This window comes from Pelophylax lessonae, assembly GCF_965119305.1.
Source record: "Pelophylax lessonae genome assembly, chromosome: 4".
In the NCBI taxonomy this organism is placed as follows: Eukaryota; Metazoa; Chordata; class Amphibia; order Anura; family Ranidae; genus Pelophylax; species Pelophylax lessonae.
This window is the reverse complement of record NC_138771.1, coordinates 88,203,945-88,229,662: the sequence shown is the minus strand read 5'-3', so window position 1 is coordinate 88,229,662 and position 25,718 is coordinate 88,203,945. Positions and strand designations below refer to the sequence as shown.

Below are 25,718 nucleotides of genomic sequence, written 5' to 3'. Positions count from 1 at the left end.
CCTGGCTGAGGCCGAGTCCAGGGTCAGACTGTCAGGGCTCCAGTGGTAGAAGAGGGTCTCTAGGACCCAGCATCAGTCAGGACACCAATGGCAGGAGAAGGGCTCTAGGACCCAGCATCTCAGCCAGCACATCACATGGGCCTTTATAAGGAAGTGTGCCAGTGATTGAAGTTGCTGATTGATCTTCAGCTTGTACCGTGTTCCTGTGATCCTTGTTCCTGAAAGTTCTGTTACCAACCCGGCTTGTCCTTACTATTCTGCTCGTCTCCTGACCAGAACTCGGCTTGTCTTCAGATATTCTCTCCTGTTACCTGTGTCTGATCTTGGCTTCCCTATCTGACCTTGCCTGCTCTGGTATCCTCCCGGCTCTGAACTCTGGCTTGAACTGACTTCCCATTGCCTTAGTGCAAACACAGACCTGCTACCTCTCACAGGCGCCACCTGGCTGCAGCCACTACTTCGCACATCAGAAACCTTTCTGAGTTCTTCTGCAATCAACATCACAGGCGACCTGTGCTACTTTGAGCCTGAATCCTCCTGTTCTCACTTTCAGGGGAGTCTGGAACTTAGCCGCAAGGGAAGCCGTCTCTCCATTGGCCTCCACACCAGGTACGTGATACAGACCCAGAAAGTCCAACTTGGTGGACAGAACTAGAACAAACTTCTGGAAATTCAATGTCCAACCGAACTCCTGCAGAGTCTGCACAGTGATTTCCAGGTTGTCCCTTTAGAGCAGAAGAAGATCGTCCAGGTACCCCAGTACCGCATTTCCCTGCTGTCGCAACAATGCTAACACCAGGGCCTACACTTTCGTGAATACATGAGGAGCTGAGGTGAGACCAAAGGGTAACGCCACGATTTGATAATGCTCCTTACTAACAGCAAAGCAGAGGAAGCGCTGATGCACGACATATATCAGGATATGGAGGTAAGCGTCCTCGATATCGATAGAGGTCCTTGATGAAGGGATGTCACTACCGTACGAATGGACTCCATCCAGAACTTCTGTACCCGCAAAAGCGGTTCAGGGCTTTGAGGTCCAGGATAGGACGAACTTTGCTTTCCTTCCTGTGAACTGGAAACAGGTTTGAATAAAAACTCCAAAACCTTTTTGAGTTTGAAACCGGAACAATCACCCCTTGCAGTAGCAAATCTTGTACCGCCCTGAAGAGACCACGCAAGCGTTCTTGGGACAAACCCAGGTTGGAAGGAAAAAAACCTCTCTGGAGGACAATACCAAAATTCAATCTTGTAGCCGGACCGAAACAGCTCATGGACCCACCCATGTTTAACCAAAGACGTCCCCCCACCCCAAATAAGGGTGAGGGCGCCCCCTCAGGCAGAAGAGAGCTTGTCTGCAGGCCTGGAAGGACCTGCTCTCCGCTTACAAGGCCAGGGCCTCTTGGAACCACCGGAGGCGGACCTAACGGATTTAGATCCTTTGTCTTGAGATCCTGAGGAACGAAAAAAGCTGCTTATGCGCCGAGAAAAAAGGACCACGTCTGCGACGAGACTCCTTGCCCCTGAAAACCTGTGGGAGGAGAGTACTGTTCACTCTTAAGTCCCCTTATGATTTCATCCAGGGAAGACCCGAACAGGCGATCCCCCACAAAGGGGAGATCCGATAAGGCATTCTTGGAACCTTGGTCCGCAGACCAGCATTTCAGCCAAATCATGCACTCCGTCAAGGTCTGAGACACTAAGGCAATGGTGAACACTGGCACCGGCCATAGTAAACATGTGTCTGACAAAGGTCTCCACTCTCCTATCAAAAGGGTCTTTAAAAGCCGGAGACTCCTTCACCGGAATAACAGTGGATTTATTCAGCCTGGAAACCTGATGATCCACCACAGGTGATACGGTCCACTTTTTTAACAGGGACTCTTTAAAGGGATACCTTCTAGCGAAAGTACCACCACATTGCGATTAGGGCAACCTCACTGACTCGTGACGATTTTGTCAGAATAGGCAGGAAAAGGAAAAACCTTTGCCGCTTTTGAGGATTTTCGGGTACCGAAGGTAACCGGCGCCTACGACGCAGCTGCATCCTCCAATTTTAAAGTTTCCTGCATCTAAACAATCAATGCATCCACCAGCACTTTTTTTTTACATGCGGCTGTACCGGTAGTAGAAGGGGAATCATCCTCACTATCAGAGCACTTAATATTAATATATATATATATATATATACATACATACATAATAACAGCTGAGCATTGTGGGAGAACTTATTTGCAAAAAAAGATGCCCAAACAATTTTACTTTATTGTATCCATCTTTCCCCTATTAGCTATTGCTAATAACAATTCTAAACTTTCAGCCCTGCAGTTCTGACACCATCTGTTGACCTTACTGCCCTCTCCTGCTACTAAAGGCAAAAAAGTGGCACAATAAGATTTGTAAATAGCTTGCCAAGTACAACTGCATGTCTATAACAAATGTAATTAATTATCTCTTTTACCTGTAAGAACTTGAATTTGTGTGCTCTTGTATTTGTATATCAGAGAGAAATGCATCATCATCCTCATCATCATCACTTGGAATACTTTCATCTGAGTCGTAAATAACTCCACTGTCAGACAGAGGAAGGAATGGCTGAAATAAAGAGCAGAGGAAAGCAGTAGATAAGCAGTTAAGTGGAACATGTACAAAAAAAAAAAAAAATATATATATATATATTTTAAAAGTATACAGTAAGGCCCTTTTCACACTTTTGGGACCTGAAAGTTGCACGATTTTTACTGGACTTGAAGCAATGCCAGTGTAATCTTAAGGGCCATGGACCTCAAGTCGCATCAAAGTCGGACCAAAGTTGTTCAGGGACTACTTTGAAGTTGCACAGATATGAACAATACTTATTGGAAATCATGGAGTACGATTTGTCATGCGACGTCGCAGGACAAGTCGCACAAGTGTGAAAGGGGCCTTAGGTCAAATTAGCATATTAATGTGTCAAACTGATGAATAATTTCCACTTCTTAAAGTTATAAACCTGCACTATAAACCAAATATAGACACGGACCAGACTTAGGCATTGCTGTTACATTATTACAACCATCTCCTCTCTTTACTTCTCTCACTGTTGACTCTGTGACACCATATAGCAATTAAACCTCCAATGCTTACAATTGGAAGGAGGGTGTACTGCCAACGGTGACACCAAAATGACGACTGGAGGATTCCAGTGATTCACAATGACTAAGACTGAATGATTTCAACCAGTTACATGGCAACCGTGTGTACTGATGTTTCAGGGACACACAGATCCCTTTTATCAAAGTAACATTTTTCTTAATGGTAGAAGGTTCACTATACAATGGGTTTACATTGCAAGCAAGAAATGTCCTATTTTTTATTCTGGAGTCCATGGGAACAGAAGTCCATTATTTTCTACTACAAGTCCACAGTAGAAACAACTATATTGTTAATTTTGCTATTTAAGGCTTTTTTTTCTAAACCAGCATGACCCAATGTATCTACTTTTATGAGCAGAACCTATAGGACATTAAAACACAATGAATCACGGCAATGTAATTCACAGCTATAGATGTAAGCTATATAAATCCTTTATCTTAATTAAAGTACTCAAATGGAACCGAGAATGGAATATCACAGATCACTATCAAACACGTGTGGTGTGGTCCCTTATCAGAGGCAAATATTGTGTCTGATGGAGAAAACTGAGGCAAAGGGATCATGGTAGATTCATAACCTTCAGATATTTTGTCTGCTGAATGGGTGAGACAGTGATGCACAATGTAACTCCGTCAGTAGGCTCACTAAGACAATGAACTGTTACTTCTATTACCAAGATACTACAAATACCAAAAGACATGTTAAGAAAAATGTTTGAGTTCAAGAACACCTCTAACACTTCTGATTTATAGACATTTTTAATATCTTCTAAGGGAAAGGCATTACTACTTTTAATGGAAACACATCCCTTTATATATTACTGCATTGTATTACAAAGTTCGGGAAAATATTTTAACATGTATAAATCTAGACTATGAAAAATAAGAGGCAAACATACAGTACTCGTATAAAGGACATTTGCCTGAAAAAGGAAGTAAAAGTAAACAAGTGGTGAAATTACCCACATTCATAATTAAAGTGCCAGAGGCATGACTGAGTAAGGAAGTTAAAGAGAATGTATGGTGGTTTTGTACACAACTTCTGTCTTCATTATTAGGGTCAAGACTACATTTACAAGACTATTAAAAAACTGCATTGTTAAAGCAGAACTTTACCCAAAAGGTGTCATGCTGGTTTAGAAAAAGATCATCTCTGCGGTTTTTATTTTTTGTGCTATAAACAAAAAAAGAACCACAATTTTGAGGGGAAAAAAAACATTATTTACTTTCTGCTATAAAACATTCCCAATAAAAAAATTAAAAAATTCAAATTTTTGCATCAATTTAGGCCAATATGTATTCTGCTACATATTTTTGGTAAAAGAAAAATCCTAATAAGTGTAGACTGATTGGTTTGCGTAAAAGTTATAGCGTCTACAAACTATAGGATACATTTATGGACGGACTGCGGTGGACACATCTGACACTAAGTGACACTTTTTGTGGACCAGTGACTCCAATACAGTGATCAGAAAAAGAACTGTTACTGTATAAAGGACACTGGCAGGGAAGGGGTTAACACTAGGAGCAATCAAGGGGTTAAGCGTGCTCCTAGGGAGTGCTTTCTAACTGTACAGGGAGTGGATGTACTAGAGGAAAAGAGAGATGTGTTTTAGCTTAGCTGAAACACAAGCTCTCTCTTTCCTCCTTGACAGAACAGCGGTCTGCCTTGTTTACATAGGCAGGCTGTCGTTCTGTCATTCTGCTGAACCCGCTGATTGGCTCCCACTATGTCCAATCACAGCGGTAGCGGGGCACATGCCCTTGAAAACCTGTGCACAAAATCACGTACATATACGTGATTTTGCTCAGCTAAGCCGCCCTGCCGCAGTATATATGCGGCAGGCGGTCCAGAAATGGTTAAAGTAACACACAAATGAAAAGAAATTAGAGCAGAAAACTGTTTTACTTGCAACATGCAAGGACTGTAATTTGCGATATCTTCCAGAACCAAATGTACTTTAACATAAATAACTGCTTTATTTAAGAAAAGAACTTCAAGGAAAGCACAACATTTAATTCAAATGTTGTTTTTGAACTGAATGCTGGCTGGTGATAGGAAAACGCTAAAAAGACAATGCATTTTAAGCAACATATAACAAGCCTTAATGCTGATTTTTGTAAATGTACCCAGAAAATATAGTGTCAGTAATTACTTTTTACTTTACTGGCTTTAAGGAACTTAAAAACGTATGAATAGACATGTGCAACTACACACTTTTTTTTAAAAGCATATGTGAACCCTTACCTTGTAAAGCAAACTCATTAGGTTAAAATAGGCAAAACATTTGTGTACATATTTATATATATATATATATATATATATATATATATATATATATATATATATATATAATATTATATTATATACATATACCCTTTTTTCGATACCCTTTTTTTGATCATATGACTTCTCAGCTGCATAGGGAGTCTAAAGTGATTCTAAAAGCAGAAGTTTTTTTTTTATCTAAATGCATTCTATGCATTAAGATAGAAAAAAAAAAACATCAGTGTGCTGCAGCTCCCCTAAAATCTCCTAATACTTCCTTGAGCACAATCTCGATCCAGCGATGTTGCATAGGTACCTCAGCTGTTCGCGACTCTCCCTCCTGATTGGCTGAGCCACAGCAGTGGCGCCATTGGCTCCCGCTGCTGTCAAAGTCAGTTAGACAATGAGGGGAGAGAGGGGGTGGGCCAAACCGCGGCTCCATGTCTGAATGGACACACAGAGCTATGTCTCCGCTCGGGTGCCTTCATAGCAAGCTGCTTGCTGTGGGGGCACTCGACAGGAGGGAGGGTCAGGAGTGTCGGTGAGGGACCAGAGAAGAGGAAGATCTTGGCTGCTCTGTGCAAAACCACTGCACAGAGGGGGCAAGTAGAACATGTTTCTTATTTTTAAAGGGGAAAAAAAAACCAAAAAAAAAGACTTTAGAATCACTTTAAAGAGGTTGGGGTGGAGGCTGCAGAGAAGCATGACAGCAAGAGGCAGAAAAACAGCAGTACACTAATCTTCCCAGTTATGGGTGGTGCAGGGGGCATGTCAGCACAAGTCTTGGTCATTGGAGGACAGGCCGGCTGTTCTCTCAGTACAGCCTGAAAACGAATCACATTGGGAGGAGGGATGTGCTCTTATGCCTAGGATGGTCAGTTTGAAAAAGAAAAACAGGGGGACTGGCAGGGTTTCAAGGTATTTCCAAAGAAAGAATTAGCGAACAGGATACTTTTTAACTCAAGTACATGGTACAACAACCAGATATGAGATATATAAAATGTTAGGTTCAAATTCAAAAACATTGGAAGCTCCAGGGCTGTTTTTGTGATTTTGGTTTCAATATTTAACCACTTCCCGTGAATCGACGTACCTGTACGTCGACTCGGAGAAGTGGTTGTACCAGGATGATGTCTGCAGCTGCAGGCATCATCCGGGTACTGTTCTTTAGAGCCAGCGGTCGGCTTTCAAAAGATAACAGCCGATGCGGCTCAGGAGCCACTCAGTCGATATCTTAGCGAGCGGGAGGGGGCATCCCTCCCCTCCCGCGGTTCTGCCTAGGTCTCCTGTCCCACCGGGAGACCCGAGCCACCAGGTCCGCCGGCTGGTTGTAGTCCCGAACAAAGCCGGTTTCGGCTTTGATCGCGTCTCCAATGGTTTAACCCGGAAGTGGCGTCATGACGCCACTTCCGGTTTACTCAGCTGCTAATGGCGCCAAATTTAAAAAAGGGTCAGTTTTCAAAAAAGCCGATTTCTGCATTTTGAATACTTTGAAGTGCCATGGAGGGGTCTGGGGTCTTTTAGACCCCCGATCTCTCCATAAAGAGTACCTGTCACTGCCTATTACTGTCACAAGGGATGATTACATTCCTTGTGACAGTACTAAATGTGATCAGTTTATTTTATTTATTTTTTTAAATAAAAAATTAAATAAAATAAATAGAAAAAAAAAAAATAATATATATATATATATATATATATATATATATATATATATATATATATATATATATGTTTTTTAAAAGTGCCCCCGTCGCCGTGAGCTAACGCACAAAAGAAAACGCATAAGTCGTGCCCGCAAAAGAAAACAGTGTTCAAACTACACGTGTGTTCAAACCACACGTGAGGTATCACCGCGATCGCCAGAGCAAGAGCAATAATTCTAAAAATAGACCTACACTGTAACTCCATGTCCCCTATGGAGATTTTTAAGTACCGCAGTTTGTCGCCATTCCACGAGTGTGCACAATTTTAAACCGTAGCATGTTTGGTATCTACTTACTCAGCGTGACATCTTTCACAAGATACAAAAAAATTGGGCTAACTTTACGGTTTAGTTTTTTTAAATGATAATGGTGGTTCAATTATTTCTATTATGACAGTTTCTCTTTAAAGTGGTTGTAAACCCATACATATATCCAGTGAAATGACTGGCCTTGGGCGATACACACAGAATAAACAAATCCTCCTAAATAAGTTGTACCTCTTTATCTGCGGTCTTCTCTTCTATACATCTGTTCAAAGTGCAGAAAATTATAAAGCTTGTCTGAGCTGTCTGAAAAAAAGGGGCAGAGAGCTGAAGTTCTACTCTGCAGAGCTCAGTGAGGAGAGCTGTGAGAGCACATTGGAGGGTAGGGGTGGGAAGGGACACTCCCACCCCCAAATTCACACAGGAACAGAGCTGAGGTTGTCAATGAGCTGGAGTTCCCTCCTGTCACCTTTTCTCTTATGGTGTCAGGAAAACATGTCAGAAGTGACTCATGTCAATAGCAGAGGAAGGAAGCAGCAGACAGAACTTACACTTAGTGCTCTTAATAGACAAGTACACACTATAGAGGGATATGCTTTGTTCATATTTCATGTCTGAGGTTTACAACCACTTCAAGTTTTAAAATTGAAAAGTACACATTTTTGTCTTGTGTAGATTACCCATTTACAGTGATTATACTGAGAGCTTTTTTAATACTGAAAATAAGATGCACCCACCCAACCAAACGCCAGCTTCAGCCTGACATATAACATTCACTATACCGTTGATCAAAACTCATCACCTACTTTTGCCACAAAATAGTCCCACATGCTTAGTTCTGGAGGAATAAATTTCTCCTTGTATGTTGGTCTCTCAGTAGGAACTGGGGGCGGAACAGCCACATCCTTAACTGGTCTACCAGGCACCAGCATCCTCATGTTAAACCGACGACGATGCTTATCGATTTCTTCTGTTAAGGCAGGTATAGCTGTCATGAGAAACCAGAAAACTCACTGGACTTATAATGGAGCAGCCACAATTTCCTAATAACTCTGCATGCGCAATTAAACATCCACTTAAACAAAAATATAGATATGAAAGCCTAGATGTGGAAAACACAGTGATTGTGTGATATTGTATTCATTTGATTTATCATGCATTATTTTCAAAGTGCTCTTTCACAGAACAGTAAGTGATTGAAGGAAGGAAGGCATACAGTTCAGACTCTGAGCACAGCAATCATCAACACTGGTTTCTCACCATACACTTGAGACTCTTGTCCCATATCAATAACAGAAGCATTGCCTTTAATGTTTAGCATTGCAGTGTCTGCTGTGGGTTGTTCTTCATTTGGAAAAGTGAGAGCACACTGAGTTTTTTGTTGCTCACTACCTGGATGAGATACATTAAGTATAAATATGAGCAAAACTTAAAATACTGGCTGTGCCTTATTTTTTGTACTTATGCTCCATATATTCAGAATTTTGTAGGAAAGGAGACGAAAACCTCACTACAAGTTCACCGCTAAGACAGCGAGCGTAAACAGACCCACCACTTAAGTAACTGAAAAGCAAAGTACCTGGAATGCTCTCTGGTGGTTTTCTTGGCTTTACAACAAGCTTGACTCCACCTCCAAAAACAGCTGCCCACATTCGACCATTGAGAGGATGGGCAGCCAATCGAAACAATTCTGTGCTTGAGTCAGTAGCAAGGGCATGTATTAACAAGCTCACATAGACTGCAACAACAGCTTCACACAACAAGACATTGAGCTTGGGCTGGTCTTCATCCTGAGCTGTGTTTAATAGGTTTATAAGGGAACTAACACCTGGGGGGGAAAAAAAAACTAAAATGATTAAGGAAGAAACAAAATGACATGGTAAAAATAAACTGGAAAAACAGAATCTTTTCTTCGCAAACTAATGGGTGAAAAAGTTGTTTTCATTTGGGGCCAATTTACAGAAAGTGGTGCGTTCAGTGCGCAAATCACAAGCGAACATGATGCCCTTGGGAGACGTGTGGGTGCAATTTATAGTTACTGGCACCCTAAACACATCTCGTAAACCCGCATGGTACCGCAGTACAATGCAGTTTGGTGCAATGTGATTTGCAAAACTAGCGCCTGCACTACCTTGAAATTAATGGACTGTCAAAACCAAAACATGTGTGTTCTAGTGTAAACTGCCCGTCAATCAGACAGTAAAGAGGTGTCCCTCTGGGACATTTCATTCTAACAAAGTCACCCTGTCAGAATACACTAATCAACAGCTGCAGCGGCTGATCAAAAAAAATTTTCCAAGATGTCCCAGGAATGGCCACACAAATTTTGCTGGTGTATGACAAGCTTTAGATTTAGTAAATGATCTTCGCTTTTATCATTGGACTTCTGAAAAGCCTTGCATTTCACATTTAATTTACGAAAGACAAATGTCATCTGTCTGTCATTGTTTGGTTTTTCAAGCTGTTTATAAAAGTGTTCCGATCGATAACTGCAAATGACTGTTAATATTTTGAATAATCATTGATATTGCAAAATAAGTAGTGATCATATCAGAAATTTTGAGTTGTCTTGTGTGTTATGCACACTTTCTGTGTAATTTCAAGGAAAGAAGTTAGCCCTCTTTGTCCTTATCCTAGGACAACAAAATGATTAACCATTATGTTGTGTAGAAGGGAGAGTAGGTGGGTCTAAGAAGTTTAGCAAAAGTAAACTGGGCAAGGCTACCACTACTCGGTGACTTAGGCTGGCTAGAGATCAGCCAGTGGGCTGTTTGGTAAAAATAAAAATGTAACGGGATCCCCCATCCACACAAACAAGGTGGATGGAGAAATCCTTCCCACTCTGCAATTGTAATCTGACAGCAGGACTCCTCTGCTGTCAGAATACACTGATCAGCGGCCACAACAAATTGGTTGCAGCTGCTGATCGACAAAAGTTTTGCAAAATTTCCATTCAGTCGAGAGGGAATGGCTATCCATGGATCAGTTTTAGGAGCAGAGTGCACTTTCTGTACTTGTGTATCTCTGCATACATCTCTACAAAAACTGGATTTTTGTCCTACTGTAAAATCCTTTTCTCTGATGTTCATTGATGGACACAGCTCCATGTCTTCTTTGACCCTTAGGTTATGCTGCTCACCATAAGATTAGGACTAGGCAGAAACAAAACTTGACTACGCCCCTAGGGTAGTCCTAGGAGGTATACCTTCCCACTTCCTGCTATAGGAGTTTGTAACAAGCAGTGACAGAAGAATACATAACCAAACTCAACAGAGGGGTGGGTGCTGTGTCCGTCAATGAACATCAGAGAAAAGGATTTTACGGTAAGACAAAAGTCCAGTTTTCTCTTTCGTTCATTGACAGACACAGCTCCATATCTTCTTTGACCCTTGGGACGTCCCAAAGCAGTGTCAACATGAAAGGTGGGAAAAAACACAGCAATGCACATAATTCCTAAAAGGGCTAAGCACAGCCAACCAGGTAAACGAGGAGCTCAACCAGGAACAACTTAAGCTCACCACAATAAAAATACACCCTCTGCAACGGCAGCCTGCAAAACCTGCGGCCGAATGTAGCATCTGCAGATGCGAGTACTTCCACCTTGTAAAACTTTGTGAATGTATGCACAGACGACCACACCTGATGGCGGAAGGCCCAGGAGGAACTAAGCGCACTTGTAGAATGCGCCTTAACAGGGAAAGGAGGATCCTGACCCTTATGGGAATAGGCCTGCACCACTGTCTGCCTGATCCATCTAGAAATGGTCGCAGCAGATGTGGCCTGCCCCTTATAAGACCCATCCGTAAGGACAAACAAGGAATCCGATTTCCGAATCGACTCAGTCGCCACCAGATACAACTTGTTTGCCCGAACCCTTGAGACAAGAGAACTTCTCTGAGGGGGGCCTCCAAACAACATCGGCTACCAGTCTTACCAGGCCTGTGTACCAAGACCGGCGAGGCCAGTCTGGAGCCACCAGAATGACTGGAATCACTTCTGAAGAAGCTGTAGTGGAGGAAAGGCGTAAATCAGACGACACTGACCCCAAAGGGGCCACCAGAGCGTCGGCCAAAAGATCCCGAGATCTTGCCACAAACCTCTGAACCTTTCGGTTGAGATGAGGAGATGAGAGGCCAACAGGTCCACATCGGGAGTCCCCCACTGGAGACACAGTTGTTGAAACACTTCCAGGTGAAGAGACCATTCGCCCGGCTCCAACGCCTGTCGACTGAGGTAGTCCGCCTGCCAATATTCAACTCCTGGAATGTGCACAGCAGAAAGGGCCGGAACATATCGTTCTGTCCACCTTAGAATGCCGGCTACTTCTCTGGCTGCCGGGGCACTTTTGATGTCCCCTTGATGAATGACATACGCCACAGCCATGGTATTGTCCAATTGAAACCTTACCGGACACCCCTGCAGACGATCCGTCCACAGGGACAGGCAAAGCCTGATCGCTCGAATCTACAGGATATTGATCGCCAGACTGGACACCTCCTGAGCCCAAAGCAGTTGAGCCGGAACAGTGCCCAAGACACCTCCCCACCCAGACAGACTGGCGTCCATGGAAACCACTGTCCAAGTACAGGGGGAGAAAGGACTTCCCCCTGTCAAAGCGCCTGGGAACTGAACCACCACATCAAGGATCCTCTCGCACCCCGGTTCAACAGGATCAGATAGTCTAGAGATTGAGGATTCTTGTTTAATTTGGCAAGAATTTGGCAAGCCTGGTATGGAACTGAGCAAACTGAACCGCCTCGAAGGTGGAGACCATCAAGCGCAGCACTTGCATGCAAGTCCTGAGGGACAACCGACGGTTGGACAACAGGAGCCAAATCACATGCTGCAACTTCAGCAGTTTCGCCTCCAGAAGAAACACCCTAGCTGAGGCGGAATACAAAGTCAGGCCCAGGTAGTCCAGGTTGTTGGACAGAGTCAGAGCTGATTTCTGAAAATTCAGTATCTAGCTGAACTCTTGCAGAGTTCACACAGTGATGTCCAGATTGTCTTTTAGGACAGACGAAGACATTGCTCACGGAAGGAGATCGTCTAGGTACTGCAATCCCCCTCTGCCTGAACAAGGCTAACACCGAGGCCTACACTTTTGTGAACACAAGAGGAGCTGAGGCGAGACTTAAGTATTACGCCACAAATTGATAATGCTCCTCTCTAACAGTAAAGTGAAGAAAACTTTGGTGCCCGACATATATTGGAATATGAAGGTAAGTGTCCTTGATATCGATAGAGGCCAGAAAATTCCCTTGATTAAGGAATGCCACCACCATGCGAATGGACTCCATCTGAAATTTCTGAACCTGCACAAAGCGATTCAGGGCCTTGAGGTCCAAGATTGGATGGATCTTGCCTTCCTTCCTGGGTACAGTAAACCGATTTAAATCAAATCCCTGAAAACATTCCAACTCTGGAACTGGCACAATTAATCCCTGTGATAGCAGATCCTGCACCGCCCCATAAAGGCCCTGCAGCCGATCCGGGGACAGGCGCAAGTTGGAAGGGAAGAACCTTGCAAGGGGCAAGGACCAAAACTCGATCTTGTAACCAGACTAAATCAACTCGTGGACCCATTTGTCTTGAATGAAAAAGATGCACGGGTCTGGAAAGAAACATAGGCGTCCCCCCACCCCAGAAACGGGTGAGGGGTGCCCGAGGAGGGCTTGTCTGCAGAACCAGTGGAACCCGCTTTTGACTTACCAGCCTAGGGCCTCTTGGAACCTCCCGCGAAGTTCCAGGTGGATTTTTGTCCTTTGTCCTGCGAGCCAGTGGGACGAAAGTGCCGTTTGTGAGCCGAGAAGAAAGGAACATGTTTACAACGAGACTCTTTGCTTTTGGCAACCTGTGGAAGCAGAGTACTCTTCACTCCAGTAAGACCTTTAATGATTTCTTCCATAGAAGCTCCGAATAGGAGATCTACAAAAGGGAGATCAGTCAATACCTTTATGAATGCTTGGTTCGCAGACCAGTATTTCAGCCAAATCATGCTGCAAAGGGTCACAGCTGTCACAGACACTCTGCAGGTTAAAGGGGCTGTATCCAAAGAGGCATCACAGATATAGTTCAACACCTGTATCAACTGATCCGTCAGCTCAGGAGGATGTTGACCCTCTTTCAAATCCTAGCGCAGAAGCTTAGCCCAATCCATTAACGTCTGGGAGACCAAGGTGATGGCAAACACTGGCCTCAAAATTACTGATACAAAGTGTTGTGACCCCTAGTGGTCGAATACAGGAGGTGAGAGGCTGTATTATCTGTGGTGGAGGAGTCACGTTTGCAGTGTCGTTTTAAATATTCCTGTTTTTCACTTTGGAAATCAGCTTTTAAGGACTTTATGATTTATGATCCACATGCTTTTTATTGTGCATTTTATACATTTTAATGTGAATGATTTTATACACTATTTGTAATTTTATAGCGCTGCACTTTATTTTCTTTTATTGCATATTATAGGTTTTGGTAGGTTTGACCTATCCTGGTGTACAGCTGCTTACCCATCCATTTGATTTTAAGCGCTGAATTTTTATTTTTATTGTTCAAAATTGAACCTGCCACAGTGTAAAGGTATCAGACCAGAGCCTCAGCTCTCTTGTCCACAGGGTCCTTAAAAGACGGGGGAATCCTCCACCGGAAGAAGCGTGGCTTTATTCAATCTGGAAACCTGAGAATCCACCACTGGTGGAACTGTCAGTTTTTTTTTAAAAGGGACTCTTCAAAAGGATACCCTCTTAGCGAAATGCTTAGGTATCCCAACCATGGAAAAACAAAAAATTCTGCGCTAGGATATGAGATTGATAATATAAGCAAAAATAGGAAATGGCTGCAGCCCGCCTCTTGTCTATAATCCAGAGGATGTATAGTATGATAGAAAGAATGGGGGGGGGAGGCAGTGGGGCAGTGGCGCTGCCTAGAAGTGTCTATCAAATAATATTGTGACCAAGGGAACAAAAAATGATAAACGTGAACTGCCTAATGAAATTGGAATGGGTTCAAAGGAAAGTGTCTAGTAGTCAAATGGAATGTCCAATAATTTTAGGTTTGGAGATGTGAAATATAAATAAATAAATAGATAAATTGGAAACTTATAATTAGATAGTGGTACAGGGAATCAGATCCGTTATATATTAACAATAATAAGTCATAATGGATAAAATCCCATAAAAAAAGTGCTTCAAATCAAAGGTATCAGAAGAATGGTACATAATAAAATGTCATATATATATAGTACTGCATTAAAAAGAAGCGGATCCGATAATGCAAATATAATATACTGTAATAGAATTGCACAATTTCTTAAAACCTTAATTAAATATAAAGTGCAAAAATTGACAAGTAGTGCAAATAGTGTATAAACTCAAGTGATAGTGCAAATATCACATATACCCAAAGTATATTAAGTATTATAAGTATATTAAGTATTAAGGTGACCGGAATGTGGTTCCGTATGAATCCGAGAAGTGTAACCAAAATAAACTAAAGTGCTGGAGTGCTGTTGGACCAGACGGTGTGTATATTCTCTTATAAGCAATAAATAGATATTATAACCCTCATTATATTTACCAGATCCGATTCCTTGTACCACTATCTAATTATAAGTTTCAAATTTATCTATTTATTTATATTTCACATCTCCAAACCTAAAATTATTGGACATTCCATTTGAGCACTAGACACTTTCCTTTGAACCCATTCCAATTTCATTAGGCAATTCACATGTTTATAATTTTTTGTCCCCTTGGTCACAATAATATTTAATAAATACTTCTAGGCAGCGCCACTGCCTTCCCCCCTTTCTTTCTATCCCAACCATGCGTTTCGGGAAACCCCACTGACTTGCGACAATCTCGTCAAAATAGGCATGGAAAGGGGAACACCCTAGTCACTGTGGATGGTCTGTGGGTACGAAATTGCACCGATGCAGAATTAGCTGGGTCCTCCAATTTTAAAGTTTCCCTCACTGAAACAACCAGTGCCTCCACAAGCCCCCTTTCGTGCATGGCTGTAGTGGAAGAGGATTCATCCTCACTGTCAAAGCACTCAGGTGCGTGGATGCAGACCCAGTGGGTCAGATTAGACTCAGAATCTGAGGAGGCAGATGAAGGCGGGGGTGCTTCTTGCTAGGCCGCTTTTGAAAGACCATATCAGCTTTAGACACTAGTGACTGCAGGACCACCTTCATGGCCGCCAGGGAAGACTGAAAGCCAGAGGGTCCAGCAGCTTCCGAGAGTGGGTCAAGTGGTGAGACATGCTCCGTGGTCTCCATGGTTAACCCATATGTGAAAAAAATTGCAATACAAACCCCCCCACTGCTGCAGCGGCAGTACTACAAGTCCCAGCGCACCTGCGGGGCTGCTATAGCAGAAAAATGAAACTGTATACCCGCAGGGACTCACCACCGACTTAGGGAAGGATGCAGAGCGCCAATCTGGTTGCCATGTGACGATCAAAGAAAAGGAGGAATTGAAGTCCTGCCCCTAGAGACCCACCACTGCAGCACTTCTCCACAGGCTACATGAAAATGGCCGCCACATTGATCTCAATGAAACTACAAAAACATGGCCGCTGGGCTACACAAACATGGCTGCCAAAGCTGTAAAACAACCATCCTAAGCAAAATGGTGGCACACACAGCGCAGCACCCAGGCCCCCAACGGCCCTCCAGGTACTTGCAGTCAGCTAGGGCGGCTCTAACAGGGACCCCCACTCTGACATTGCCACATAAAAAATGTTCATTGTGAGCCGCCGGTGGCGTGCTCCCTCCCCCCCAGCACAACACTGCATGGATCCCGTGCCTGAAGTAGCCAGGCCACCCCGGGGAGGGGGGGACTGAGAGGGGTAAGGGAGGGTACATGGCAGGGGAACCCTGCTAGTGAGGGGGGAACCCAGGCAAGAAGTAAGGACACAGAGGGGGCCTACCAACCTGTGAAAAGGGCCGTATCACCCCAAATTTTTCCCAGTGGAGGGAGGGGGGACAGGTTACTACTCACCACACCTGGGCACCTCTACGAGTAGTCCACCGCACCATCTTGAAATGGGGGTGCTGCAGCCAGAGGTACCCTGCGACTCAGGTCGTGATTAGTGTCATGACCATGGCTATGAGTCCTCGCGAGGTGTTTCACTCGCCGGCAGCCCCCGTCCAGTGGGGCTATGTCGCGGCTGACCTAGCGCAGAGCTAAAGTTGGGTCGCGCTCACTGGCCAGACTGGGAAGATCGTAAGAATCTAGGATATCCAGTGCATCCCCCCAGACCGGCAGTTGATTGTGGTTCTCACAGGGACAGAAAATAATAAAAGGAGAAAAAAATAAAATTTCAAAAAGAAAAAATGCCAGGACCAGAAATCCCACCAAGGAACCAGGTCCTTACTCCTGACAAGGCAGAAAAAAACTTAAGTCCTATAGCAGAAAGTGATAAGTATACCCCCTAGGACTGCCCTAGGATGTAGTCCTATAGCAGGAAGTTAGAAGTATACCCGCTAGGACTTCCCTAGGGGCATAGTCAAGTTTGGTTTCCACCTAGTCCTACTCCTAGAGAGCAGCATAACCCAAGGGTCAAAGAAGATATGCGCTGTGTTTGTCAATGAATGAAAGAGAAACCTATTTTTTATTTTTATTCTGCCCTAACATACCTTCTATGGCAGAAAATGTGTCTTAAGGGAGGTTGGTTGTGGACGGCCTGTGTGTATTATATGTAAATACCCACTAAATTACTTAGATTTGCTTCTCCTGCCTGCCAGAATTAATCTTTTTACTTTAGTGGTCAAACCTTTTAAAGTCCCAATATAGTTGAATAAGCAAGTGAAATCTTCACATGTTCCCTTAAATCCTTATTCATTATCTAAAACCAAAATTAATTGTTTTGGACGTATGTCCTCTTTAAAGAGGAAGTAAACCCCTCTCTGTAACTTTTACCTATAGGTAAGCCTATATTAAGGCTTACCTATAGGTACTGTAAATATCTCCTAAACATACACTGTTTAGGAGATATTTACCTTGCATGCAGCCAGTGACGTCACTGGCGCATGCGCTCTGAAGGAACGGCTGCTGGTGCCGTTCCTTCAGAGTCCCGTGCTTTGACCATCGGCTCCCGCGCGCGTGCGTGGGAGTGACGTCACCGCGGCTCCGGCCAATCAGATGGCCGGATGCCGCGATCCCGGAAGATGGGCAACTGAACATGTCGCCCGTCATACAGGTGAGTGAGCGGCACGGCGGGGGCTCGTTGTAAGGTAAGTATTTCATAATGAGCTAGTATGCGATGCATACTAGCTCATTATGTGTTTGTCTTTCAGGTTGTAAAAAAAAAAAAGTTAAACGAGTTTACAACCTCTTTAATGGCTTAACAAGGGGAAAGATGTAGAGCAGAAATTCTCAACTCTAAAGAAATGGTGTGGTCAATTCTTAACAGTATGTATAAGCATAGCTAAATAAAATACTAAAACATAGCTATGAGCAATTAAGAAAAATTTAGGATGTTAATAGCATTGACCTCACCTGGCCAGGAGGCAGGAGGTGAATTTGGAGTAGCATGTTCTTCAATGCTCTCGGTCCTAAGCCGTCTTCGTTCACTTAAAAGAAGTCCTTGATAAACCATTCCCGTAAACTGATTTGCTTCTGCTTGACTGCTGCACAATAATTGAATATGATCAACCAAATAACCACAAAATGACATTCCTAATTCATGAATATATTAGTTTAAATTAAACATAACTAGCTGTACTGAGGACTCTGCTTGGGTTGCAGGAAATGGGAAGGAATGAGGATCATCTATGGCTTACTAAGAGTTTTCTCATTACAAATAAAAAAAAAAAAGAAAAAACAACAAATGACATTTAAGGCTGGATTGAGGATGAAAATGATGACCAATAAAACATAATTCACAAACCCTGAGGTACAGTAACATAGCAGAGGGTGGGGAAAATTGGGCTCAAAAACAACTTAGGGATATTATTTTGTGTTAAGCATAAATAATTCTCTTTAGCATGATTATACACAATGAGTTTATCCTGCTAAACAGACAAGACATTTTACACAAAATTTACCTATTTTGTTTAAAGTAAATATACAGCTCCAATTCCACAAAAGGTGGGATGTTGTGTAAGATCTACACAAGAACAGAATGCAATGATTGCAAATCTCATAAAACCATATTTCAATAGAAATCATATCAAATGCCTAAACTGAAAAAATATACAATTTTAAGAAAAAAATTAAGGTAATTTTAAAATTACTGGCAGCAACATATCTCAAAAAAGTTGGGACAGGGCCATGTTTACCACGGTGTAGCATTCCCTCTTCATTTAACAACACTCTGTAAACGTAACGTAACGCAATACTCATTAGGGTCCTTTCACATGGGCTTTCCACCCAGCGGACTCCATTTTGCTCAGTGGGGATCGATCCACCGATCCCCGCTGAGCAAACGGATGACAGCTCCATCTCCGCTTAATTTACAGAGTCAGATCCCCTCTCCTCTATGGGAGATTGGATGAAAAAAGACCGCAAGTGCGTTTTCATACGATCCCATCCGATCATATCCTCCAGACAGATGGAAAAACAAGATTTTTGTAAGATCTTACCGTAAAATCTTTTAATAAAAAATGTAAATATACACGCCCACGGGGCCGTCCCCACAGGCATAACCCACATACCCTCTGCTCAGCAAACCAGTTTAGTTGTAAGCAGTGAAGAAAAAAACATCCCCATATCAGAGAGGCGGGTGCTGCGTCTGTCAATGGACTTCTTACCATAAAATCTTTTTCTCTGATCTTACAAAAATCTTGTTTTCTCTATCGTCCATTGACAGACACAGCCTCCATCTTCATTAGCTGAATGGGATGTGACAAAGCAATGTAGGCATGAGGGTGGGAAGAACACAACCAGAAAGTAATGTAAACTCCAAGGCTAAACTTAGCCCACTGGGTAACATGGAGCTCAACCAAACAGGAGATCACCCAGGTTAAGGACCCCTAAGAGAAACAAAAAAACATTCTCTTATGAAACAGCAGCCTGCAAAACCTTGCGGCCAAAAGAGGCATCCGAAGATGCCAACAAATCCACCTTGTGAAAGGTGTGCACAGACAACCAAGTCACTGTCTTGCAAACTTGTACAACCGAGGTCTGATGGCAAAAAGCCCAAGAGGCACTCAGCGCTCTAGTAGAATGTGCCTTCTATTTTCTAAAGGACTCAGTAACCGTCAGATAAACTATTATCACCCAAACCACATCCAAAGAGTGCAAGGCAAATTCTTTGGGATGCTTAGGCTTAGGACATAAGGAAGGCAACACGATGTCTTCAATAAGATGAAAATCCGACACCACCTTAGGGAGAAAAGATGGATTAGGTTGGAGAACCACTTTATCCCTGTGGATCACCAAATAAGGCGAACGACAGGACAGTGCCGCTAATTCAGATACTCTGCGAGCAGAAGTAATAGCCACTAGGAAAGCAAACTTCGTCGACAAGGAAAGCAGAGAAATTTCCTTAATATTCTCAAAAGGAGGCTTTTGAAGAACAGACAAAACCAGATTGAGATCCCACAGAGGTAATGGAGATCTCCTCGGAGGAGCCAGATGATGCACCCCCTGAATAAAAGTGCGAATCAAGCTATTAGTAGCCAACGGGTGTTGGAAGTAAATAGCCAAGGCTGACACCTGGCCCTTGATAGTGCCCAACGCCAGGAGCTGCTCAACCCGTTTTTGTATAAAGGCCAAAACCCTAGCTACAGAAAACAAGCGAGCGTGCAGCTGCAGCGATTCACACCATGAAATGTACATTGATAGATCTTCCTGGACGTCGACTTCCTGGCCTTCAAAAGGGTAGGAATCACCGAGTCGGAAAGGCCTCTATCCCTCAACACCAGCTTTCAACAGCCAAGCCGTTAAAGCCAGTGACTGCAAAGTAGGAAGGAAGATCGGTCCCTGAGACAGCAGATCTTCCCGCAGAGGAAGTCTCTATGGAGAATCTACAACCATTTTTACCTGGTCTATGTAACAAGTTCGCCGAGGCCAGTCTGGCGCCACCAGAACGACCGGAATGCCTTCCACCACCACCCGGCGAAGAAAACTGGGCAGGAGTACGGGCGGAGGGAAGGCATAAAATCAGTCGATATTGGCTCCAAGGAGCCACCAGAGCGTTTGTGGCGTCAGCCAGAGGATCCCGAGACCTGGCCACAAACCTCTGGACCTACCTGTTGAGGCAAGATGCCAACAGATCCACCACCAGATTCCCCCACCGGTCACATAGGGGGTGAAACACCTCCAGATGAAGGGACCATTCCCCTTGATCCAACACCCAATGACTCAGGTAATCCGCTTGCCAATTCTCCACACCAAGAATGTGTACTGCGGAAAGAGCTGCAACATTGGCTTCTGCCCAAACCAGAATCTCGGCCACCTCCTTGGCCACCAGGACACACTTGGTGCCCCCTTGATTGATGAAAGCCACAGCTGTGGCATTGTCCGACTATATCTGAACCAGAGAACCACGTAGCCGGCTTGTCCAGTGGAACAGGCAAAGCTTGACTGCTCTGAGCTCCAGAATGTTGATCGGCAAAGAGGACTCTGACGCCCAAGTCCCCTTGGCACAGAGCTTCCCCAGCACTACACCCCAGCATGACAGGCTGGCATCCGTGGTGACCACCGTCCAGAACAGCGGCAGGAAGAACTTGCCCTGACAAGGCAGGAGACTGGACCCACCAGGATAGGGTCAAATTCGTGAGATGACTCAAACAAATCTTCTGGTCCAATGACCAAGGGTCCCTGTTCCATTTTGCCAGTATCTCTTTCTGCAGAGGCCTGGAATGAGACTGAGCAAACGGGACTGCTTCGAAGGACGACATCATGCAGGCTCGCAGGGAGGACTGATCGGCTTCCATCAGCAACCTGATCGCCCTTTTCAACTTCTGAAGCCTGTCCAAGGGGAGAAAGACCCTCGCAAGAGCGGAGTCAAGAGTCAGCCCCAGATTAGTGACCTGTACAGATGGCGATAGAGCAGATTTATTGAAATTGTCCACCAGAATTCTTGAAGGGTCTGAAAGTGGAGATACACATCCTTGATCTCGATGGAGGCCATAAAATCCCCCTGATTCAAGGATGCCACCACCGTCGAAAGGACTCCATTCGAAACTTCTGCACCTGAACAAAGCAGTTCAGAGCCTTGAGATCCAGGATTGGACGCACCTTGTCCTCTTTTCTGGGCACTGTGAACAGGTTTGAATAGAAACCTTGAGAGCGTTCCTGTGAAGGAATCGGCACGATCACTCCTTGAGCCAGGAGGTCCTGCACAGCTTCCCAAAGATCTTTCAAATGCTCTGGAGACAGGTGAATATTTGTCTGAAAAAACCTGTCCTCCGGTTGGGACCAAAATTAAATTTTGTACCCAGAACAAATCAGTTTGCAAACCCATTTGTCTTGAACGAAGGAAGTCCAGGGTTCCTGAAAGAAGCACAGATGTCCCCCCACCCCAAAAATGGGGGAGGGTGCCCCTTCATGCTGAAGAGGACTTGTCCGCAGCACCGGACTGACTAGTCTTGGACTTGCCCCAGTGCTTCTTAGACCCTCCAGAAGCTCTGAATGGCTTACCTTTTTCTTGCGCCCCGGGGACACGAAAAAAAAACGTCTATGAGCAGTAAAGGAAGGACCCCGCTTAGCTCGGGGTGTTTTACCTTTAGAGGATTGAGGAAGAAGAGTACTCTTCCCGCCAGTCAGACCCTTGATCCACTCAACCAGTGAGTTGCCAAACAAACGCTCTCCCAGAAAAGGGAGATCCGTCAGGGCTTTCTTGGAAGCTTAGTCAGCCGACCAGCTCTTCAGCCAAACCATGCGCCATAGGGCAAACCCCACAGCCGAAACTCTGGCCACCAGGGGAGCCGCATCCAAGGACACATCACACAGGAACCCCAGGGCCTGGGCTATCTGGTCCACAAGTTCCATCACTTCTGGGGGAACTACATCAGGGTCCAAGTTCCCTTTCAGAACCCTAATCCATTCCGTAACGGTCTGTGATACCAAAATAGACACAAAGACCTGTTTCAAAATGGAACTCTCCAACAGGTGAAGATGGCGGGAAAGGGATTCCACCTGCCTGTCCACCGGATCTGTTAAAACCAGGGAATCTTCCACAGGCACAATAGCAGATTTATTCAACCTGGAAACAGGGTGGTCCACCTTAGATGGCACCATACAATGGTTGGAGACCGTATCAGCAAAAGGATACCGGCGTTTAAAGCATTTTGGCACAACTAGCACGTGCTTAACGCACCGTCATTGGTCATTCACTATATCATGAAAAGTCTCGGGACAGGGAAAAACCTTGCCAGACTTTTGGGTTTTGCGGGAGCCAAAGGCCACCAGTGTCCCTGCTGGTGTGGGCTCATCAGCCAATTTCAAAGTTATTGGCCGATTAACCTTTTTCATGAAAAAATCAACTTTTGTTGCCAGGCTTTTCAGAGCTGCTGAAATTGCGGACTGTCCGGGAGTTGCACAGAGGGGGTCTGAGGGTGAATTTACAGCCTGGGACTCCATATTCAAAGTTACAGAAAAAAAGTACTGTCACTTCAAGAAGCGCCGATCGTGGTTCCCACCGCTGATCGCAGCAGTCTGCAGAGCCCCCCCTTAAATATACACTAACTGCAGAGTGTGCAGCGATATGTCTGCAAGGACCCCAATACTACCACCTCCAGAGAGAACAATACTGAACGGCCTGCAGCAGGAAGAAGAATCACAAAAAGTGACCTCAGCCTGGATGTAAAAGGTCACGCTGCTAGTGCAGTTTAAAAGGACTACACAAAAATGGTTGGCAATGCATTTTAATAGGAAGCTCAGGAAAAATGGCTGCCCCATACAAGTCTATGGGAAAAATATACACATTGCCCACACTTAAGATGGCGGCGCCCAGGTCGTGCCATGCGGCCAGGAACCCCCACAATGAAGGCCTCAAGGATCTACAAGCAAGCAGCAAGATACTATTGCCACCCCCCTCAGGACGCCAGGTGCCCCAGTTACATACCCCCCCCCCGCGGGGGTGAGAGAGGGAGACAGGCCGGGTACCTGACAGGCCAGGGGGATCTTTTAGGAAGTGTACAGGTCCTATTATCCCCAGGAGAAGGCCCAAATCCCCCCCCCCAAGGCCACCAGGGGCAAGGAGGGTCACATTTACTCACCATACCATGGACCGGGTGGGCTCCGCTCTGGGCAGACCTCCTCCCTCCCAAAGTGGGGGTGCTGCCAGTCAAGGGGTATGCTGCGACTCAGGGCATTCCAGGTCGTCGAGTCCCGGCGAGGCATCCGCTCAAAGGCTCGTCCGCATCCGTGGCGAGGCCTAGTGCGGGACTATAACCTGCTCAAGCTAGTAGGCCAGGCTGGGGGGAACATAAGGATCTAGATTATCCAGTGCAACATCCCAGCCGGCATTCCTTGCAGATCACCAGAAAGATCCCCCTGAACACTGGCTAGCAAAGTAAGTAAAGAGAAATAAAACAAAATATTCTGAAAAGAATAAAAAACTGAGACCGAAGTCCCAGCAGTAAACCTAGGTCCTACTGCTTCTCTAGGCAGAAACAAACTGGTTTGCTAAGCAGAGGGTGTGTGGGTTATGCCTGTGGAGATGGCCCCTTGGGCATGTACATTTAAATTTTTCCTGCCTAGACTACTCTTGCAGGGGGGCAGCATAACCCATTCAGCTAATGAAGATGGAGGCTGCGTCTGTCAATAAACAATAGAGAAATAGGGTTTCCATCCGTCTGGATTTCATGGACCTCATCGGATCGGATAGCAGCAGGTGTCAGCGGAGAAGTCACCGCTGACACCCCGTGCTCCATAGGGGTGAATGAAGCATCCGATCAGGTCTGCCTGAAAAAACTGATAGGCGGACCTGATCGGAAAGGCCGTGTGAAAGGGCGTCACACCATGCAATGTATGTCTTCCACGTACGATGGTAGATCTTCCTAGAAGTAGATTTTCTAGCTTTCAACAGCGTAGGAATCACCGATGCAGACAAACCTCCATCCTTTAGCACCTGGCGTTCAACAGTCAAGCTGTCAAAGCCAGCGACTGTAAAGCAGGATAGAAGATCGGTCCTTGGGACAGCAGTTCCTCCCTGAGAGGAAGCCCCCAAGGAGCATGGGCGACCGTACCAAGACCGGTGAGGTCAGACCGGACAGAAACCCTTCTGCTTTGATCCTGCACAGGGGTTGTGGCAGCCCTCCCCTTCATGCAGAGGCAGCTCTGTCTGCAGGTCTGGAAGAGCCCGCTCGTGGCTTGCCAGACCAGGTCCTCTTGGAACCTCCAGTGGAGGCACTGACTTTTGATCCCTTGTCTTGAGACCCTGAGGGACGAAAAAACCTCTGAGCCAAGAGGAATGGCCCACGTCTAAGACAGGGCTCCTTGCCCTTGGTAGCCTGCCAAAGAAGAGTACTCTTCCCCCCCCTGTGAGACCCTTAAGGATATCATCCAAGGAAGCTCCAAACAAGCAATCCCCTATAAGTACGTATTCCAATTGAACAATGTGCAAATAGTTGCTCCAAAAAATATAAAGTGCTTTGTGCTTTCACTCTTAAATCAATATAAATTAAATTAATAAGGTGCAGTGTTCATTAGTGTCCATTAAATATCATCCACAATATTTTGTGTTTGGGCACCACATGTGAAGGGAGGCAACAGAGATGCCCAAACACCACATGTGAAGGGAGGCAAACAGAAGCACTGCAGTAAGGAGTGATTGCAGCATTCTGAATTGGAATTGATAAACCTGCTTTAAACTTAGTGAAGATAATATTAGGAGTCCTTCTAGCTCTGTATAAAGCCTGCAGCCACCTCCACCATCCATCTCCACTAAACCCAGGGATTGAACTATCCTGCATACCTCCTAAAAAGACTACCTACAGCCACATAACGGACAGAAAAGGATTACCCGGAAGCAGGAATAGGATATTGGAAAGAGTGAAAGCCCCTAATTATCACCCCGAAGGCTAACCTATATACACAGGCGTATTTTACACCTTATCAAGGTGAGAGTTTAGAGCACCTAGATGTGACACCTGGTGGAGGCAGCAAGTCACAGCACTTTTATCTGCACAGAAGCACGTTTTGGTTTTTAAAGTTGAAGAGATTGAGTTGAATTACACCATATTGTGGATGATATTTAATGGACACTAATGAACACTGCACCTTATTTAATTTATATTGATTTAAGAGTGAAAGCACAAAGCACTTTATATTTTTTGGAGCAACTATTTGCACATTGTTCAATTGGAATACGTATTTATTGGTTGTCTTTAATATTTTTTGAAGATTGAAAGCACTCAGCACTTTTAAATATGTTTAACACGGTATAGAGGGAA

General features: G+C 44.6%; 1 protein-coding gene across 7 annotated transcripts in view; it reads right to left on the bottom strand.

Moving 5' to 3' along the window:
• Positions 1 to 25,718, bottom strand: part of DMXL2 (Dmx like 2) — a 429,248-nt gene that overhangs the window by 95,274 nt on the left and 308,256 nt on the right. For 2 of the 7 annotated variants that reach the window (XM_082252816.1, XM_082252818.1), the window contains exons 27-31: positions 17,872 to 18,002; positions 8,952 to 9,200; positions 8,633 to 8,764; positions 8,179 to 8,360; positions 2,462 to 2,595 (exon numbers count right to left, since the gene is read on the bottom strand). In XM_082252816.1, coding sequence (XP_082108942.1) covers positions 2,462 to 2,595; positions 8,179 to 8,360; positions 8,633 to 8,764; positions 8,952 to 9,200; positions 17,872 to 18,002 — 828 coding nt within the window. The remainder of the gene's footprint in view (positions 1 to 2,461; positions 2,596 to 8,178; positions 8,361 to 8,632; positions 8,765 to 8,951; positions 9,201 to 17,871; positions 18,003 to 25,718) is intronic. The other 5 variants (XM_082252819.1, XM_082252821.1, XM_082252820.1 and 2 more) reach the window with 3 other exon arrangements.